Genomic DNA, 21,315 nt, shown 5'->3' with positions numbered 1-21,315 from the left:
TTTTTTGTGTATGTGTGAGGAAAATCGGCCCTGAGCTAACATCCGTTGCCAATCTTCCTCTTTTTGCTTGAGCAATCTTCTTCTATTTTGTATGTGGGATGCTGCCACAGCATGGCTTGATGAGCGGTATGTAGGTCCCATGCCTGGGATTCAAACCCATGAACCCCAGGCCACCCAAGCAAAGCGCACAAACTTAACCCCTACACTACTGGGCTGGCACCTCAATACTTTTTTAATTAACCTATGAAAACAGGACATAATAGGACATAATACATAAATATGAACACAAAGGTAAATATATATTTACCTTTCATGTGAAAGAAGGGTAAAAGAAAAATCTCTATTCCTATTTGCTTGTGTACATATAAAGAAACTTTGGAAGAAGATACATATATATATAAAACTACTAAGTTTATCTCAGGTGTGGGGGTAACCGTGCAGATGGAGGCAGGAACAAGAGGGAAACTTTCACTCTACACCTTTATATCTGTTTTGGTTTTTAAACCCTGTCATATATTACCGAATTAAAAACTAAATCACACAAGGGGTAAAGGGGCACACTTACATGGTGTCTGACAAATAATAATGTACAACTGAAATTTCACAATGTCACAAACGATTATGACCACGATAAAAAAATTAACTAAAAAAACCAACTAAATTAGAAAAGTAAATATTATATGGCATTTGCCTTACTGATGACTTGAATTCGTATACTACCATGTTATCTTTCAGATATTTTTCCCATATATAAAAAAAGATTTTTAGGAGACAATAATTAGGAGTTTCAAAGTAGAAATTGAATTTGTAAAGCTTATCACAGAACGTCGAGTTATATTTTTCCCCACTCAGTCCTAAGTTGAAAGAAGTTTCTTAGTGCTTTTTTTCTTATTTCAAAAAACACACGAAGTTGCACTTGGTAGTTTGGCATCTGCTCAAGAGTGACAACACGCAGACGCAGACTGCCTGTACTAGGTGGTTATTAATTTACCGCTCTTTAGCTATGCAAATAGACATATTCTGCCAACACAAAAGTGGAAGCAGAATTTTGTGTAGCACCGCCCATCCCGATTTTTATTCTGGTTCTGTAATCACAAATGAGAAATCTGACTTCATGTAAACTGTTAGGCTTCTAACATTCAGGAACTCGAGTTCAAGATGCAAGTTAATTCTTTGTACTTTTTCTTCTATCAGAATAACAGGTGCTAATTACTATTTTTGAAATAAAATATAAATCTAAGAGTCGTAAAATGTTTTTTCTTAAGGTAGAGAGTGGGCCAAGTGTTTGAAAGAAAAATAACTTATAAATGACTTTGTAAAACACGAACACTTCACAGGCTATTAACTGAATCTTTGGAAAAGTCAGGTCTCCCAACAAAGCTTTTATTCTACCTCATATGCTGAACTCTTATGGTTTTAAAATATTCAACTTGCCTTTACTCTTTTTGGGGGGTAGAGGGGGTGAGCCTGCCAGCTGGTTAGAAGCCAAGAGTTATCCAGTCAGACCTGAATGGAAAAATCTACGATTTGTTTATTTCATAGTTCAAGTTCAAAAGCAAGAGACAATTTAAATAATAAAAGGGTAACAGGAAAAAATGCAAAGAAAGAAAACAAATCAGTAAGAGTCCAGAAGAACCTTCAAGAATATTTAATTCGGAAAATGTTATTGGTTTAGAGAACTTGACTGAAAGAAAACAGCTGGGCAGAGTTCAAGGTTCTAAATTAAAAACAATCTAACAAGGTCTATGGGGATAACTCTTTGAGCCACATTTTGGAGACCAGATTCATTTCTCCCAAGTAAAAGTAATAGCAGTCTAAGCTGAAAAGGAAATTCCTCACAACTGAGGTAGTTACTAAGTATCAGCACATTTTCCAAGTTCTCACAAGGCAGCTTAGCTATTTACAATCCATTTCTCCTCATACATAAATGGAGTGCCTTTTCAATTTTATGTCCTCGGATTTAAAAAAAAAAAAAAACACCACTTATACACACCAGCCAGAATATGCCTATTTTATTAACATCATGCTTTAATAAATAACTGGCTACTTCTAATAAAATTAAGCCTCTGTTTACAACAGCCCCCGATATTTCATTTTGACCATTCTGCAGAATTTGGTGTAAAAACTTGAATGAAATGTAGACCCTGAGCTATCAAGTACTTATGTTTCAATATAAAAATAGAGCATTACTCTTACAACTGAAGGTTGAACAATAACACAAACAACCTCTTTGCGCATTTCAGCTCCTGTAGAATTGGGATCTTAATGGCTGTCGAAAGCAGGAAGAGACTTGCAGAATCTTACTCTTTCTGAAGACTTCTGAGAACTCCTTTTAAAGTGATTTGTCACATTCTCATAGTTTTATGAGCTGTCATTTGGTAAAGACACAAGGAAAGGGTTCCTAAGGGGCCAAGGCAGTTGTTAGTCTTTGGCCTGGGACAATAGATATGGCTTTTGCCAGTTCACCCACGTGGCTAAGGGTCACTGCTAAGATGTAGTTTTCTCAGCTCCACCTGCCCTCCCCTCGAAAAACAACACCACATGAAAAACTCTGGACACCCAGATGTTCCCAAGTGAGCTTCTTGGCTGATGGGGTAGCACAGAGCTGTGAATGAACCACTGCAATTCCTTTGCCTTTCTGATCAGAGGGGGCTGGGCAAGAAAAACACTCAAATAAGACACCTCAGAATCGCTTTAAAACAACTGGGATCCCCAAACAAATGCAAATACACTTGCACAGACAAAAACTTTGCTCGAGTGTTGACAGCTATTCCCTGAGCCCAGGCTGTACCCCAATTCTGGCTAGTCGCCCGACAGCTCCCTCTCTACGGCTGGGTTTGAAATCTGGAACACTGTAACAAGGGAGACCAAATGAGATTGTTGGTCACTTATTTCTGTCGTTGGGATACCAAGTGAAAGAGGGTCAGTGCGGACACAAAGACCAGCACACAGTGGCTTGCTAATTTGCCTGGATAAAAAACAAAAAACAAAAAACAAAAAACCCCACCCCCAAACTAAGTATGAACATGTGATAAATGGGACTTTCTGAATGCCTTCTATCTTTCTAGTGAGAATGTATTAAGAATCTTCTTCTAAATGGGTTACACTTTAAGTATAAGCGGGCTCAAGAAATGGACTGATCTTAGTTTATGCAATTCAACTCGACCAAAATGGGTAGTCTGCAGTCTCTTCCAGTCGCCAGCTATAAATGAAGTATAACCTTCTTCTTGTACTGATGCTTCCAGACAACCTGACAAGTGGCTCAGAAGCCCGCCTGTGCCTTCACATTCTGTCCTAACTTAATAATAATAATAAAAACAAAATCACCTCCACTTCTCTCCAGATGAGGCAACTAAAACAACAGGTATAAATGGAAATTTTACTGCTTGTTGGGCTTTTTCTTTTAATAAGATAACATGATAAATAAAACCTGCTTCTGTACAGCTATTTAATATTTCAGAAATACGTACATGTTACATGCCAAGAAAGGACCCTGGTTTTCTTGTAAGAAACAAGGTGAGCTCATAACTGAAGGAAAAAAACCCCACAAACAAAAAGAAAAACAACAAACAAACAAGAGTGATAAATCACAAATGGACAACTACCTACAGTTCTGTACCTACACTGTTAGCCACATTTAACATGATTCTGGGGGAGCAGGAACTGACTTTACGTACAAGTCCCCTTTTCCTGCAAAACTGAATGAGAAAACAAAGTCAGCATTTTTTAAACCAGTGGCCATATAGTAAAAACTGTACATCGTTGTCCATTCATTTAAAAAGCAAAGTCACTAGGATGGTATAAAAGTGATAACCGGTGCCTTTTTAACAGGTCAATGATGAACACGTTTTCTCTAAGATTGAGAATTATCTCCACTCTCTCTGCATAACCAGGAACAAGATGCAGAAGATAGTGAGGAGGTAGGGCTGTGCCCCAGGATGGGCACTAGCGCTGTTGGCTTTATCATTGGCATTCTTCCCAGAGTGGTCAGTTGCATTATACTCAAACTCCGAAGGACACTGCTGATACTCACATCCGCTTCCACTTCCTTCTCCACTGTTTTCATCACCTATTTTTAAAGAAATGGAGTAGAGATTTCATTCTGCCTGTTCTCATCACAAGGCATACAAGAACAACTTGTACTTTAGAACTACAAATACTTACTGATATCAAAGAAGTCCACATCATTTCCATTGTAAGCATTCTTCATTTTACTGGTCATAACTCTTAGAGCCATGATTTGACGAAGGATCACTATGTCTGGTTTGCTGGTGTCAACCTGGACCTCTGGATTATTGCCCTGGTTGGCTAATCCATTTCCTGTCACTGCAAACAGGTATCTGAAATGAGAAACGACCCCAATAAGATGGTCAGTAAAACAAAAGGTTACAGAAGATCATCAAAGATTTCTGCCTAGATTCTAGTATTTCCACTGAGTGCAATAAGCTGGAAGCTCTTCCATTTCTAGTGAGCCTAATTTCTCCTTTTCCTGAGTATACGTCTTGTTTCTTCAACTTGACTGTGACCTTTTGGAAAGCTACCCCTTTTGCAGAGGATGGTGGGTCAGAGTAAAGTGCCGATAAAGTGGGTACTTATCTAAGTTACTGAGTGTGTGTGGGGATGAGGGGGCGGGGGCATCATCAAATAAGAGAATGAGACCTTTTGAGAAATGGTGCTTTATGAGGCCAGGCCACTAGGCAAAGAACCACAGGATATCAAACATCTGAAAAATGACACTATTGTAACAGCTTGATCCCTGGTTGTAGCCTTAATGCCAGAACATAACTACTATCACAAACTTTTGCCCCAGTACTCTTTGCAAGTAGCTGGACGCCTTCCTAATACTTCTATTAGAAAGCCCATTCCTAAAGACGTCTAGAAGCCGTCCATGTTGTTGCCACCTACCGGGAATTGCTTCACAATGGCTCAGTTAACACCTGAGAAAACCCTCTCTGAAGGTTACCCAAGCATGTAGGAAGGGACAGACTGCAAATCTGCTCAGTGGAGGCTAACCTGCTTTTGCCTTTTCCATTCCAGCAGTCATCCTCATTGCCATTTCCTGCAGCCATCCTCTCATCATTGCAAACGTTGCTAGGAAGAGAGGACCAGAACTTCTTGGCCTGCTTCAGTTTCTCCTTGACATCAGTAACCTAATGAAAAGAAAAAGAAAAGACCTCTGTAAAACAATACAAAACCACCTTATAGATGTACCTTTTGCTCATTTCTAAAGTATCTCCAGAGTGATATGCAATTCATTTTCAACTTCAGTCACAACAGAAAAATGCAGATCAAATTTATACTTAGAAATACAAAATCGCTCAAAGGAGTTAATAGTTGAAATGTTCTCAAGGAGCTGGCTAGATCCACTGTCCACTCTACCTCTTCATTATAACTACCATCTGAGGCCCACCAGGTTCGGTGTCCTAGAGATACAATGACAAGACACAGTCTCTTCTCATAGGGCTTTTATACTCAGGATCAAGCTTACATATTATCCACTCTGAAACTGGCCTGTCACTGTGCTTCCTCCCCACCCACCCCTGCGACCTCAGGCTCCCTCCTCTATGTTCCTCCTCCGACTATATTTGTAGCACGTTGTTGTGAATAAAGCAGTTTGCTTACATTTCTCCTTCTCCCATCCTGCCCCTTACTATACATCACCTAAGTTAGTAAGCTGGGGTATCTGCTTCTCTCTCTTGGTTGGGACTTTCTGAGAACAAAGACCTGTCTTATTCCTCTGAGCCTCGCTGTAACTAGCACAGTGATGCTTAGTAAATACATGGTGAAACAACAGGGAGGTTTTGAGCTAAGACTTACTACATCACGTTTCCTAGACTACGTAGGAACTTTCTGAGCTAGCAAATGAGAGAGGCAGATTCACTGACATCCACACGCAATTTGCTTGAAAAGTTTCACCTAAAGACCCACACTTGAAAGCCTTCCAACTAAAAATGCATTTTGAGCAAATGTTTTCAGTTCTTTGTCATTAAACATGGCCATTCCTGCCAAAGTGCTCACCAGTCGGTCCAAACTAGTGCCAGCTGCTGTGGTTGGGCGTTCCTCGGGGTGATACGGTCTGAAGCGAGCACTGAAGGCACTTTCAGAGAGGGAACGGGTAATTCGTCCAGCTGGGAGAGGCTTGGGGGGTCCACATCCCTGGAAAACCTGCATTGGAGCAAGCGGGGTCACATTAGGGAAGTCACATCACGAGCTGAAGGGGGGGGTCCCAGCTCTCCTTTCCAGTATCCTGCCTTCATTACCTTCTGAGACACTTGCACACTATTCTCCTGCATGTTCATAATAGCGTCAGAAATCTTCACATCAATGGGATCCATGACTGATTCAATGTTGAAAGGACCCTCTAGCCTCTCCGCGACCATCAGCATAGCATCTAACAGGAGGTTTGGGGAAGAACAATACAGCGTAAAAAGGAAATCATTAGTTCAGCCTTAGATAATCAGTCTGATTATTTTACTGTCTTTGTTTCCCGTGGGGGGTGGGGGGTAGGAGGGATGGCATGCATCGTAATTAATTCATGTTTTCATGTCTATTTCTATTCCACCAAACTGCATTTAGTTACTATGCATTGCTAGCTCTCTAAAGTGTGAAGTGGCCAGATGAATGCTTTGTTCCACAGCAAGGAAACCCAATCAGGAATGTTCAATTATACTGATGATTCCTTCATATGTCAGTGGCTGTCACTGTAAGGCTCTGAGCTAGCTCCCAGCTGACAAACCTAAGGCTGGGGGCAGAATAACACGCCATTTCCCCCAGACTTCCTAGGATCTTTTCGTTTCAGGTTCCACTTACAAGAGTCAAAAACATAAATCAGCTAAAATCCCGGCATACCAATTCCTTTCTTTCATTTTTTAATGAAACCTTTTCAGATCCTTGAGTGCACAGTTGGAAAATACAAATGAAAGTGTGTTCTCCTAGGAATTCTAATGACTTTTCAAATAACGAAATTTTGAAAAATGCAATTTCTGTATTAAGATAAACTTCCCATTTCAAATACAAGGGCCTCAATTTATTTTAAAGCAAATAGACCTCTTTATTCTAGTGAAAAGACAACATAAGACACAGTACACAGGAACCATGTGCTCACAGTGTGTATCATCATTGATTACTTTGCAAGTCACTTTTAACATTTTGGAGGAGTCTAGAAATGTTTCGGTACACACTCAGTAGCAAACAAAATACAGATTTTTTTTGTTTGGGATTTGTTGGGATTATGAGATTTAGTACTTTTGCCTGAAAAATACTTATTGAGCGAAATTAGGAGAAATTGGAAATGTTATCTCCAAATGAGAAACAGGATGCTTCAATCGTGACAAGCAGTGAATTTTTCAACTTGTTCTCTCCCCTTTACACTCCAGTGCTTAAAGCACAGCAGGAAAAGCCTAGGCCCACATTCTCCACAGCCCTCAGGAAGTCCAAGGACAGCTGCTAGAATGAAGGGCTAGTTCCCAGAAGATGGTGTGTCCTTCTCAAAGAAGGCTGCAGGCCACAGCTGAACTTCTACCTCAACTCTCTAGTGGAACGAAGTTTCAGCCCCAGCATACCAACGAAATCAAGTGTGGTCATCAACCTTTCACCTTCAACCTAGAACAAATGCAACGCAACATTTTCAAGCACGGGGTCATTTCTCTAAACTCCAACTGCGATGTCACAAACCACAAATAGATTTCCGTGAAATGAAATTTTTTTAAAATAACAAATGAAGTTTCAGATTGCATTGTAGTAAGCTCCAATAAAGTGATGCTTCCAACCTCTAAGTAAAAAGGCTGCCAGCATGAATATACGATTGTACTAGAGGAAAGAAAAAATGCTTTTGATGTGCTAGCAAAAAGGAGACTTTTGTAAACAAGTGGAGCACAACTTAAATGTGTTCATCATTGTCAAAGCATCAGGGCTGCCACATACAGAAAGGACATGCCTTCATAGCTGAGAAGTCATCACTTGCTCCAACAAAAAATATTATGAATGGACAGAGGATAAACATCCAAAATGCAGAGGTTTAAACAAACAAACAAACAAACAAAAAAAAACCCAGACATTTTGTAACTACTTATTCCCCTAGTGGCAGTAAGAGTCCAGATCACTGATGTGTTTGTGAAAGACTGAAAGGAAACATAAACCCCAATTCTTCTGGCTGTTTAGCGTCTTTGTAAACTCTGAGCCGGCTGGCCATACACAAGGGCCTGGGAATGGAGAGTGAAGCCGGGCCTTTGTTGGGGCCGGTGCTATGGCGTTGTGTGTTGCGCAGCTGAAGAATGTGAATGAGCCGCAGTCTGCCTGTAGCCTGCAGCCTAGGAGCCCAAGCTGCCTCTAAACCCTGGAGGAAGTCATGATGGGCTATCAGTTGAGTTCTTCTGCAGAAGCAGCCAGTTCTGATTAGAGGCCCCAAGAGAAATCCAAAGATTGTTGGTTTGGTGTTTGGTTTTCTTCTGGTTGATCTAGGCCACAGGTCTCTTATTTATGGGATACATGACCAGTTCCTGCCTCCTGCCAAGAACTGGCTGGTGTCCCTGCCAGCAATCCCAATACTCCAATACTAAATTCCTGCTGTCAACAACATGTGACATTAATAAGGTTGGCTATGAGTCAAATGAATGTTAACACACCTACAGTATGTGATGGAGAATAAGTTGCACCTAAGCCTAATTTATGATTCTTCAGAAACTGACTTGGGGGGCATATTTGGTTTATTTTTCAAACTGAAGGTTTCATGTAACCAACCTCTTAGAAAACCAAGTTCAAGGTGTTTGCAACTATTTGGATCCACCTTGATGATAAAGGTTGATAACACATTAATAGACGCAGTTAAAGAGAGGAAGGGGAGGGCATGGCAGCAACAAGGCTGATTTGGAACTCATCCTTAGTTTCTTAAAGGGTCTAGTCCAACTGCAGGATTTCAGTGCTCAGGATGCTAGCACTGAGCACCCCCCGCCCCCTGCAACAAAGAATCCCCTTCTCACTAGAGAAAGCGATTCCTTTTGCACTGTGCCACCAATAATCAGAAACCCACATCTTCAGCTTCACAACTCGACTGGAAGGACAAAAGGCAGTTTCCCGACTTAACCCCAAGATCTGATTTAAAGAAGTGGGGGGAAAAGCCCTTGACCATTCCTTAACCGCAGCCATTTAAAGGAGAAAGAAAAATTCCCTGCTAAGAAAAAAAACTTCTAGCAGAGGCATGTAAATTAGGACTGAATTCTACAACCACAGAGCAAATTAATTAAACCCCTGTGAAAATTCATGAGAAAGCACTGGAGATTAACAATGTCTATTACTCCTGGCCTCTTACAGCAGCTTGTTAGAAATAAAAATATAATACCCACTAAAAATGAAGTTTAGATACAATTATATACTTCATCTCTCCAAAAAGTATCATTTAAAATAATAGCAAAATTGATTCCGAAATCCTATCAATTCCCACTTGGGTTTACTTCTGTTTCTTGAAAGATAACAAATGTAATTCTTTAAACCCATACTAAGAGCAGTAACAGCAACTTAAGTTTTCCTTGTTTTAGAGTACCTGGTTGAAAACAGTCATTAAGCAAGCCAGAGTATGGTTTTAATTTAATATGGACTTGCAAACTCTTGGAAAACTATGCAAAAGAATTTGTATTTTAATACAAGGATATGAGCTAAAGTTTCTGCCAGACATGTCAGAATAACAGAATAGTGCAGGAGACATGCCCCTCTGCACTTGGTTCTTGACTTGTCTGTAGAAAAGTCAGCAAAACTAGATCATTGTGTCATCACGCGTTTTCTGTGCTGTGTGGCCTTTGCCCAGAGAACTAGTGTGTTAGATATTATAGGGGAAAGTGAAAAGGCTAACCAGCTTCTTAAAAAAAAAAAAAAAAAAAAGAATTTAGCAAAACTGAATTACAAACTTGACATTTGGGTATCAGGATGAGAATGGGATTAAAAAAGAGAGAAAGCAAAAACATCAACTTTAGATCTGAAAGTGCCATGGGCTTTTATTTCCATGGTAAATATTTTAAAGCAACCATTTCTCCCGTGGCCTCATTCTCGACACGATGTGCCATTTGTGCGTGTGTGTCTTCACTGGTCTTACGCCTTCCCTTTCACGGCATTCTGCTTTTCTGTGTGTACAAGATTTTTTCAGGTCTTCTAGCTTTGAGCTATTTAGGCTACAATTGTGCTGAAGTGCTTAATATTCACATCTTTTTTTTTCCTCCTGTGTCAGTATTCTCACGAATCTGTTGGAGCCAATTTACTGATGCACTTTCAAAGAGAGTTAATATGGTAATTAGCTCTCATGCACACTAGAAAGTGTTCCCCAGCTCCAACCCCCCCACCAAAAAAGAAGCCAGCAGACTGCATCCATGTTCCCAGGATGCAAACAAACAACTGAAAAATAGGTGCTTATAAAGACACTCAAATTCTGCAATTATGCAAATGTGACTGGCAGATGGGCAAAAATCTGAGTTTCTTTGTGTGAGCTGTTAGTATGTGTGCGTGGCCCCATGAGCACTCAGCATTAGGAGATCCGACACTGGTCACTGAGGTTTCAGGACCAGCATATGCATTAAGTAGGCACCACGGGACTCAATGACAGGACATTTAAATTATCCTTAATTTGTCCTGTCCACAAATCATAATTAACCCTCTCCGAAACTGGTCACTTCACTTATATTGCTGTCTGGGTTCCAGTAATGGTTTTCTATGTTGAAGGTATATGTGAGAACACTTACCTCTAAAATTAGGGCAAAAGTCCTTCAATTCTTACTAGAGCAGTCTCTTGGTGTTAAATCCTCCACAGAAACAGAAGCCCTAATTTTCTAATTGGATCTCACCTGATCCAAATATCCAGCGAGTATGCAGCCAGTGTGCAGAAGATTAGGTTGCAGTGTAACACATATAACATTATTAAAACCACTGTGACAACTCAGCGATGGCTCTACGCCAGTATTTACACGGATACAAGCCTATGATGCATAACTAAAACTGACCTTTAGGGGAAAAATATCAAAAAGTCACTTTCTTGTTATGAAAACTTGGTATTCACCGTGTCTAACGTCTTCAGAAATGCCACCATTAGTTCAAGGGAACATTTACTTGTAAAATGGTCTGAACTTTGAGTACAGTTAGAACTCTGGCAAACACTAAATCATGAACAGAAATTTCATAGTTGACAATTCCAATATTCCTTGTGGCTGGAAGCTGAGCTATCTCCAGCGACACAAATACACTAATCGACTTGCTCACCTATGAAATTGTTCCACTCAAAATCAAGATCCCCTTGGTTGGCCAAACAGCCTCTCATGATGTTGGAGCAGTAGTTGTAACACGGCTTCACAGTCACGAGCCCCTGGCAGTGGGAGCAGTAGATCATCTTCAACAGAGCGTGGGTACACTGGGCTGTGGGATTTACCTGATTCGGGGGAAGAAAAAGACAATGGCAGGGTGAAGAGAGACACAGAATTTGCAAGCCCATCACGTTGACACTGAGGGCTTGGCCATGTATTTAACTTAAGAGTGAGTTGTGATGGATCATATTTAGCAGGCCTGGCCCGCTTCCTGAAGAGGTGAATTAGATTAAGATTAGAGAAAGGAAAGGTATGTGCTGGGACATGGGGGGTGTGGGGACAGGGATGAGCAGCGCATGACCTTAAATAACCAAGTTGTATATTTCTCCCACCCTGTAAACAACTCCCATTCCTCCTCCATCCCCCGTCCCTGTCTCTCAGTCTCTGTCTCTGTCTCTGTCTCTCTCACACACACGCTCTCACTCTTAGTCATTTTAAATGGCTCAATTATTTCACAGTCCTTTTACAAATAAATTTCCTGGATCAGCCATGAGACACAGTAGCAGAGGCTACCTTTACCTGTCCATCACACAGGGCCTGCTATGGCCTCTACCATCACTGTGTTTGTCTTTGCCAGCCGGGAACGCAAGCACATCTTCTTTTCAAACACACTGACTACAAAACTGCCCTTTGAAATTTAACCCCCCATTCAACGTTAGAAGGGTACCTAGTGTGTAGTCCATTCTGTGCCAGCAGTTGTGCAGAAGGCAAAATTAGTGCATTTTACAGGGAAGAATATGAAAAAACTTGAATTGAGGGTTACATGAAGGTCTTCAAGGGCTTGGGAGCAGTAAAGCACAAAATGCTCAGGGAACACTTAACGGAAGAGGTGAGACTTCCGTTAAATTTTGAAGAGGTTGGATTTAAGTGGTTAAATGAAGGGAGAATATCCCAGGTGGGGAGAATGAAATGAACAAAAGCTCTGAGAGAATGTACCAAGCACATCATGGCATCTTAGAACGGGGTTGAGAAATTGTGGGAAATAAGGTTGGATGCATAGAGTGTGTGCGTGACCAGAATTCACAGGGGCTTAGACACCAGGCAGAAACCAAGACAAAATATGGTAGGACACAGGGGGCTACTAAAAGTTCATGAGGAAGGGAGGCAACAAGGATGAGAGCAGTACTGAATTCGGACTCGGCTGGCTGTCCTCTGCAGAGAAATAAGACTTAGTTTCATTTTTCTACTTCTAGGAGGTGAAACTGTCTGGGGCATAGAAAAGCTGATTCCATCCTGTCACTCATTTCCATCAATGCTTAGAAAGGATCATGGCCAGGTGTCACATGCTGGCAGCTAACCAACAGTTCCTGTCTTCTCAATCTCTCTGCTCCACCCTCCTCTTTTGGAGTCAATATCAGAGGATTAGTGCATTCCTCTCTATCACTACCAACCAGTGCTGCAAAGACAAGACTTTGGAAAGCAGATACCGCCACAGGGAACAGATGCTGAGAGGCAGGGCAGTCCAGCAGTGCACCTGCTCTCGGGTGCGACTTTGGATACACTTATCAACAGCACCCTTAGGAACAGGAACAGGGGATTAGTACTGTCAGGAGGAAAACCTAACACTATTAGGCTCCGACCTGATGTGTACACACACACACACACACACACACACACATCCTCTTATCTCAAACAGAACTCCAGCCTAAAAGCGGGAGAATATCCAACAACAAGATGGTAATTGTATACACTAAAAATCAACATTCCCTATGAAGAATTAGGACTTTTCCACAGTTTTAACCAGTCCCAAATGTTTTTCTAGGCACTAAATTCATCCTTTTAACTATGTATTAATGTACAGTAAAATCTTGGCTAACCAATACCCTGGAGGAATGACCATTCTGGATAGCTAGATTTTCTGGATAGCTAAAGGTTCATTCCTTTAAAGTCACAGATGGTTAGGCTTTTGATACTTGTCTGCCCTCTCACTTTACAGATGAGCAAACAAGACTAGAGAGAGAAGGTGGCCAGAGAATTATAGGATCATAGAAGTCTTTAGAGTTGGGAGGGGCCTTAGAGATTACTGAGTACAGCTTTCACATTTAAGAGATAAAAAAACCAAAGCCAAAGAGATTAGTTGACTTGCTGACAGTCACCCTGCTACACTGGATTCTAGTACTGCACCTTATCGAACATTCGTGATGAAAAGATTTCCCACATCTATCATGTTTCCCTGCCTTCTTAAACAGAATACATGAAACTCTAATCTTACACATCAGTTGCTTTCTTCTCCATTTTTCTTTAGGTTCCACATCGGTGAGACTGCTAAATGGCTGGATTTTAGGGAAGTAAAGAGTTATTATGTAAATGCTTATGAAAAATCATGGACTACTAAGTGGCATTTGTTGAACATTAACGCTTAAGAAAAAACAATGCCCTAGTAAGAAGAGATGTAGAACACTAAAATGTCAACAAATAGTTACTGAGCACCTATTATGTGTCGGGGATTATTCTACAATGTACGTGATTAGGTAGAAAGGCAAGGAGAAATTTCTACGTTACAATATGGAAACTGTTCTAGAAAACACAAAGAAGTTCCAAAATGGTATATAGGTCATTTGGAAGTAAGCAAAAGTTTTAAACTCAGTAGTTATATTTGAGAAAAATTTTTTTTTTCCAAAGAAGTCCTTTCCTACTCTTTTTCATTTTTAACTCTAGGAAGTGGTCCACTGTAGTCTTAGTTCAATTGTAAGTCAAATCATTTATGCAGTAGACCTTGCAGTACTCTCAAAATAAGTTGATGGAGGCTCAAATTTTAAAAACAGAGACCAAACTAAATGACAGTAGGGTTTTATTAGAGGGATTATGAAGCTGGGTTTCGTGGGGGGTTTTTTTCCGTTTCATTCTTTGGCTAAGTACTGGCTCAGGCTCTACACATGATTTGTTGTGTAACTACTAAAACTGATCACAAGGAACTCAACTATAACATACCTCAGCAACACTATATAGTACCAGAACTGAGAAGAGAGATGGGGAAGTTATAAGAAAACTGGAATGAGAAAGGACACATGAATACCAAAGTTAGAGAAAATCTGTCTTTCGTCTCATGACCGCGAATCAAGACCACTATGCAATATTTTACATCAAGGGAATTCAGAACCCAGGAAACAAACTCCTTGTGTGGGATGAGGCCCTAGTATAAAGAGAAGGGTGTTAAAACAGTCATGCACCCTAAAGAAACAGTGTTCATCACCCCAGAGGAAGGGCCAATAATGGGACTACTCCCCAGGTCTTGGGTCTCCACCCTCACCGACCTGACCAAGCTCAGGATGGTGAACCCAGAGTGCCAAGGACCAGTTCTAGCTTCTGACTTTGGACTCACCCAGTGGCTAAACAAAATGGCTGCCTCTCTTTCGGAATCTTCAAGGGGTTCATGGTAAGAAGCCATGTAGGTGAGTAAAAGAGCCAAAGGGGTACCACTGCCACAGGGAAGAAAAAGGGAAACAGTATACAGTACTTCAATCTGAATTCCTTCATGGAGTTTCTGATGAAAGTCTAGCATCTCCTTGATCCAGTCATGGCTCTAGCTGTCGTGATATACTAGGCCCTGGTGAGTGCTCCTTCACAAGCTCTCAACGGCCTCTCCACCATAGCAGGGGCAAACCTTTCACCCATACACAAATGTAATAGTGGACTAAGTCATACTTTCTCCTGGGGAATTACTAATTTTGAAAGGAAATTCAAGTTCATTCACATTCTACTCCCTTGTAACACTCACAATCAATTACTTTTCTTGAGTCTCCAAAAAACTTATTTACTGAAGTAGATTTACTCCAGAAGACCCAAGATCAAGTGGTAGATGACGCCATATGGGGATTAACAAAAGGGGTAACCATACTCCAAGGTATTCCTTTAATCCTCAGTTATGTATTGATTCTCTATGATATGGCATGTCACTTACAATGATCAATCTGATCGCTTCTTTGGGTCACAGCTCTTGATCAACACTGATATGTTTTCCTTTTCTTTAGAAGGATCGTTGAGCCCAGATATAAATGACTTCCAGAATCCTGGGGGCTGAGGTAGGAGTTGGGGTGAGGGTTATGATTGTTCTTATAAAAGTCACATTTTTCAGACCTCTCACAGATTAAATAGTTAATTCTCAAAATGATTCTGAGAAAGAACAGGGAAAGGAAAACTGTACACTCCTCCCTTCCTCCTTTGAACCACTAACACAAGAATTGATTAATGGTCTCAAAGAAAATGCTTAGTTTCCATGGTTTCATGATCATGGATGTCTTGATGTCAAGATTCAAGAGAAAAATATCTTGTTATATGTCAGAATTACTTGTCTACTGATAGCTTTACTGGGATCTATTGATTGATATCATATAGTTACAGAGTACTATGTGCCAGGCTCCGTTCTAAGTACTTTACATGTATGAATTCATTTAAACCTCAAAATAATCATGAGATGAGTATTATCATTGCATTTCACAGATGAGAAGCAGCGGCCCAAAGAAATTAAAGGATTCACACAAGACATTCCAGTAAATGGGCCAAGATTTGAATCCAGGCAGTTTGGTTCTAGAGCAGGTACACTTGACTTCCCTGATGTGTTAACAGACTGTAGGAACCTTCAAGGGCAGCACATGAGGCTGGTCCTTCTCCAGAGTGCCGAGACCTAGTACCAGGCATCCATACACAGTGAACACTAAGCGATGGGGCTGGATGTTCTCTAGTGAGAATTTGCAGTTTTCAAATTTATTGACCAAATGAACCTGTTTTTATGTTGGAGGGCAAGCTAGGATGCAACTGTTCTACATGGAACAATACTTGACTGGACACTTGGATGAGATGACACTGATTAATACACAATAATGACTTATTCAGCCAATGCTATACCCTTAGAACGGTTCAAGATGCTATAGGGGTGAGAAATATATAAATCACTCACCAGCCTCGGCTCACAAAGAACTCAAAGGCTCAAGTAAACACGGCTGGACATGAAGAGAAAAAGAGTTCACTTGAACAAAACAAAACAGAAAACAGTATGTATTTTACCAAAGTTTTAACACTTTGAAAGAATTGCAACTAAAGGTAGCAGAGATTATCAACTTCTAATAGAAAGCAGAACACTATTTATATAAGAAAAAGGTTTCGACATTATTTATGTAAGAATGAAGTGGTTTGTTTACTTTGGGGGGGCAGTATGATAGAAAGGGAACATCATCCAGACTTAATACCTTTCTGTTAAACCAAAATCAGAGTTAATGATCCATAATGACAATATATTAATAGCCAATTTCCAAGTCTTATAAAGTCCTTCGAGACTGACTAAGGTCTTTCTAAACGTTAAGGTAACCCCAGGGGGTACCTTAGAATGTAGATTTTAGCAGCCAGTCTGTTTCACGGTAAAACGTAGTGATTGGAAGAATCCTCATTTCCCTTTTAACTTATTAAGACTCTTTTTAAAATACTCATTCCTGCCTGCCTCATGATATATACTTAATATTACATCTGCATGTCATTTCTGCTAGAAAAAGCCTTTGCAGAAAAGTCTCCTTCGCTGCAAAGATTCTTTTAATATAGATTAAGATTTTCTACCAAATAACCTGTGTTTTCTAAACACCACATTAAAAACTACTGCAAGCAGCCTGAAAAATGAAAAAATGCTGGAGCAGAACTCCTCGTGCAGCCTGGATTTCATTTCAGTAATTCAGAATGAGCCTTAAGCCACATTACACAGTGATGGCAGTCAACATGCTGCACTGGAGTTAAAAACACATTTCCTTTTAGTTTATTCCAATTCCTTACATTCGCAGCAACATTTTTTTTCTCCTGCACAACCAATAGTACCAAACAAAGAGAAAAGGTCTAGATTTTATCTGTTGCTTGGTAACATAAGCACCCAATAAAAGTAACAGGAAATAGTTTCCAAAATTATGGTAAAAGAAAAAGATAGGGAACCCAAACATGTCGTGAGATGTGATGAGTTTATTCAACAACTTCCGAACTCGTCTTGAATTCAATGCACACACACAAAAGAAAGGAGCATGCGACGTTCCGATTTGCCTGATGATATAATTTTTAAGTCATAAGGAAATATATGGAATAAACTAGGATTCATTGAGGAATACTTGTAGATACACTGTAGATAAAATTGAAGCTGCATAAATATTTGAAAGTATGTCTTGTTTTGTTTTAAATTAATTATTAGACTCAGTTATGAGCTGTAGGTCGGAGCATCTTTGTATCAGTCCCCTTGTAGAGGGCTCAATTTTTGTTTTGAGAGCATGTGACCTCTATTCATTCAGTCCTTGACAGCCCCCCACTCCCAACATCCCCATCTCCACCCTCCACTATAGCTAGAGTCCCACCATCCTCTGCAATTCTAGTCTTTCAGGTTGTGAGTAAAAATAATATTAAGGATTGAAGAAATGTCTACGTTTTGCTTCTTAAAAGCTTTCCATATTGGCCATTTTTAAATTTACATTTAAGATGATTCAGGGAAATGGTCAAATAATTTCTGTAGTACTCTTATAGGTGTTGGGGCATTAGGAACAGACAGAAATGAAGGGGAGAAATGGAAATTGTTTTCAAGGCAGGACAGTCATTTAGACATCACAATGGTAGGGCACTGATTCTTAATTATAGTCCCCGTCGTTTGGGGTGGGGGTGTAGATATAGTCCCATTATGTCAGTGTTAATTGAAACCATGAGAATGCAACTCTCTTTGGCATAGGAGCTATTAATTTTCATGGTGCATGTAACCACTTGCGCATTTTTGAAAGACCACAACTTCACCCTTCCAGGCAAAACTGCTGCTACAAGCAGGTAAATAAGAAATGTATCATGAACCGTGACAAGTAAAGATGGAATAAATGATACAAAGATGTGTAGCACCAGGGTATTCTTGAACCATCTGTTTCTAATTAAAGGGACTTCTCTGAAGTATGAATTATAAAGCTCAATGGAATAAGCTGAAATCACTGGGTGTGTGGGCCCAGAAAAATGGAAGCAAGGCATGTATACTTCAACCAACAAGTGACTTTCTCTTGAAGTAAGTTAAGCTTGCTGGTTGCTAATAGCCTTTAAAAGGCTTAGCAAAAATCAAATCATTGCTCAAGGTATAACCACAAGCCTTTTGTTGCAAAATAAACTGGGAAAGCAAGGCATCCACCCGTGGAGAGAAAGTGGGAACATCTCTGAGTTCAGTATGCAGTAACTAGCTCCAAGACCACGATGCTTTCTATACCTGACTTTAAAGACCTCTCTGTAGATGAAGTGAGTCAGGCGACTCTCTTTAATTAGCAACTACATTCTCCACTCTGAAAGGTCTTTTTCAGGCCAAAGGTAATTAATTCTATTGGACATCAAAAGAGGGAATTTTTATTTCTTGGGTTACTCTAGTTCCACCTGCAAACTGCACTTGGACAGTGGTTGGCAGGGGTGGGAACCCACATGAAAAACCATTGCTTGGGTACCCAGACTAGTAGAGAAACTTACATACTTTATTAATCAAATGTAGATTTTTTAACATGTTCAATGTGAAATAAGTTTTTAACAGCCAGATAATTTACTGTCTTCCCTATACCATTGTACCTTAAATTAAAAATCTGTTTAACTGGTAGTTTTACTCCCAAAACTAATGTAACGAATATTTTCTCAAATTTGCAAGTATTCCTTGCATGCTTCTAAACAGAAACATTACACAGATGATAGATTTTTACAGAATCTGTGTTTTAGCATCTTTAGAAAGTGATTTGATGCCTGAGTGTCTTCTTGTGGTGTAATTTAAGTAATATAACCCAACTTAGTTGGAGGGTTTGATTTCAAATCAGTCCTCCAGTCTAGAAGCAGCTCAGCAGTGAAGCAAAACATTATTTTAAAAAGTTGCCAGTTATAAACATAACACTTTTTAAAGTATTTTCATAAAACAGTATTTTCAACTAAACAACTGGCAAGTAATGTTTACTCCAAGTAAATTAAACCCTATAGCTTGCATTCATTGTATTCTCACATAACTATGCAAATATCTCAGGCAGATATGAGAATACGATGAATATAGAAAAGACATCAATTCTAAAAAAAATTTTAGGGTTATACCTAGAAAGTAACTTTCTCAAACAACAATACTAAGGTACACAGGAAATCTCTCTCTTACTTTGACAAAAGAAATCATACCAAAAGCAACATCAGAAATTGATTGTGACTATTTCATTTTGGGTCAAATACTTTATTGCATAGGTAAGGGTGTTTGAATCTTAAACACAAAAGCCAATCTTACTGATTTCCCACAGTTAATTCTGAGAACATGTCAAGACGAATGCAGCACAGGGAAGCCACACTTGCTTACTTCTCGCTACCCTGGGAGGGAGGGTGATGTGGACAATGCTAAGCCTTCTAGCCCTCAATCTTCTAACCTCCAATGAACCGTCTCTAAACGGCCTCCTTGTTTCATCCACTGCCCTCCACTCCAAGCTGGGGGTTCTGGAATCTCAGTTCTCTAAGGGGGCTCCAACCTCACAAAGTGAGGCTAACACCAAGGAAGGCTTGTGTCAGCCTGGTCCTTCTTCCCAAGAACCAACTCAAAAGAAGTGGGTATGGTTAATGGAAAGAAACCACTTTTCAAATGCTTGCAAAAGGCTTTCTACTCCTTGCCTTCCTCTTCAGCACGCACATGCACATAAGACATTAAAACCACACAGCAGTGCCTTCCTGCCTATTCAGCTTAGGATAAACACAGGGACTAGTTGAAGGAGGCCAAATGTGTTGGGTGAACTACAATGTAAATAACTTTGATCTGGATTAACTGTGCATTGTTTAGGGACTCTGACATGAGCATCTCCAAGATGAATAATGGCTGCTGAGGTTGGGAGAAGTTCAGGATCAGATTATGCCTTTAATTATAACCATCATCTCCCCACTTTCTCCTACCTACCCTCATATGCCCCAAGAGATTTTTGCCATTTACAATGAAAATATCAGGAGGAAAAGAAGTGAACAAAATCATGCTGGAAAGAAATGTATGACAGTTTATGGCCTGGAGATGAGAGAGAAAACAAACAAAACTGTAATAATGAATGCAACCAATCAACTAATTTTTACATCACCCAATTCTAATATGAAATATCCTATAAGCACCTAATTTTTCTAACACACAATTCTTCAGAATCTTTATCTTCACTCTGTTGAATGTAAGTTTTCTAACTACGGTGGCTATGAATCCTGGTCTGTCCAGGACAGTCCTGGTTGCTTATTAAAAATTAGTGACACGTTATCTGGGTATGATTGTTAATAAGCACCTCCCGGTTTAGACAATAAGCATCTCAGTTTGGACAATAAATTATATAGTCACCCTAACTCTAAAGGAACTCTCTGATAGGCAATCTGACTGGTATTTTACTGTTTTGTATCACTGTCCAGTTTCCATTCTGACCACTCGTCCGGTCCTGAAAACAGCCAAATGGCCTAAGCAGAAGCTGCTGTCCCTACGTCTCCAGACTTTTTGGGAATGGACTAAAATTGGGCTTTTCCTTTGAGGGCTTAAAGTAACAACACTAAGATGAGTCTTTGTCCACAAATATTCTATTTCTTCACTGGTGCTGAGTCATGGAAGGGTAGAGATGGAAAGGCCTTCAAATTTCATCTTGGGGAGGGGGGGCAGTGGTGGTGAAGGAGCCATAGAAACCTTTTCCCCCTTGAAATCTTGCTCAAAACTCCACTACACAAAACTGAGGAAAGCAAAGCTTCTCTGGTGTAGCCATGAAGTAAAGGCACAGATGCTGAGTCCCACCCACTAGAAGACCCCTTGCCTCTCCTCAAGGAGGCCCCTGAAGTACCTCCTCAGCTGGTTCTAAAGAAGATAGTCTGAAAAACATTGGCCTAGTCCAGTTCCGTTAATTTACAAATGAGGACAACGTGGCTCATTTCGTCTGCTCTTGCCCACATGTTATAATTTCATTCTCTCTTCTGGTAATTCTATAAACAGAGTCATAATGCAAGAGCAGGTGGTCCACATTAACTGTCATAG

General features: G+C 40.1%; 1 protein-coding gene across 2 annotated transcripts in view; it reads right to left on the bottom strand.

Annotated features, from left to right (window-relative positions):
- Positions 1-1,159: 1,159 nt before the first annotated feature.
- The window catches only part of GPC4 (glypican 4), a 104,982-nt gene continuing 84,826 nt past the window's right edge, over positions 1,160-21,315 (bottom strand). For both annotated transcript variants that reach the window (XM_046673447.1, XM_046673446.1), the window contains exons 4-9: positions 11,239-11,404; positions 6,261-6,391; positions 6,019-6,165; positions 5,014-5,150; positions 4,165-4,340; positions 1,160-4,069 (exon numbers count right to left, since the gene is read on the bottom strand). In XM_046673447.1, coding sequence (XP_046529403.1) covers positions 3,867-4,069; positions 4,165-4,340; positions 5,014-5,150; positions 6,019-6,165; positions 6,261-6,391; positions 11,239-11,404 — 960 coding nt within the window. In that variant the 3' untranslated portion in view covers positions 1,160-3,866. The remainder of the gene's footprint in view (positions 4,070-4,164; positions 4,341-5,013; positions 5,151-6,018; positions 6,166-6,260; positions 6,392-11,238; positions 11,405-21,315) is intronic.

Source organism: Equus quagga, chromosome 10 (assembly GCF_021613505.1).
Source record: "Equus quagga isolate Etosha38 chromosome 10, UCLA_HA_Equagga_1.0, whole genome shotgun sequence".
Classification (NCBI taxonomy): Eukaryota; Metazoa; Chordata; class Mammalia; order Perissodactyla; family Equidae; genus Equus; species Equus quagga.
The sequence above is the reverse complement of the archived record's forward strand: the minus strand, read 5'-3'. Positions and strand labels throughout refer to the sequence as shown.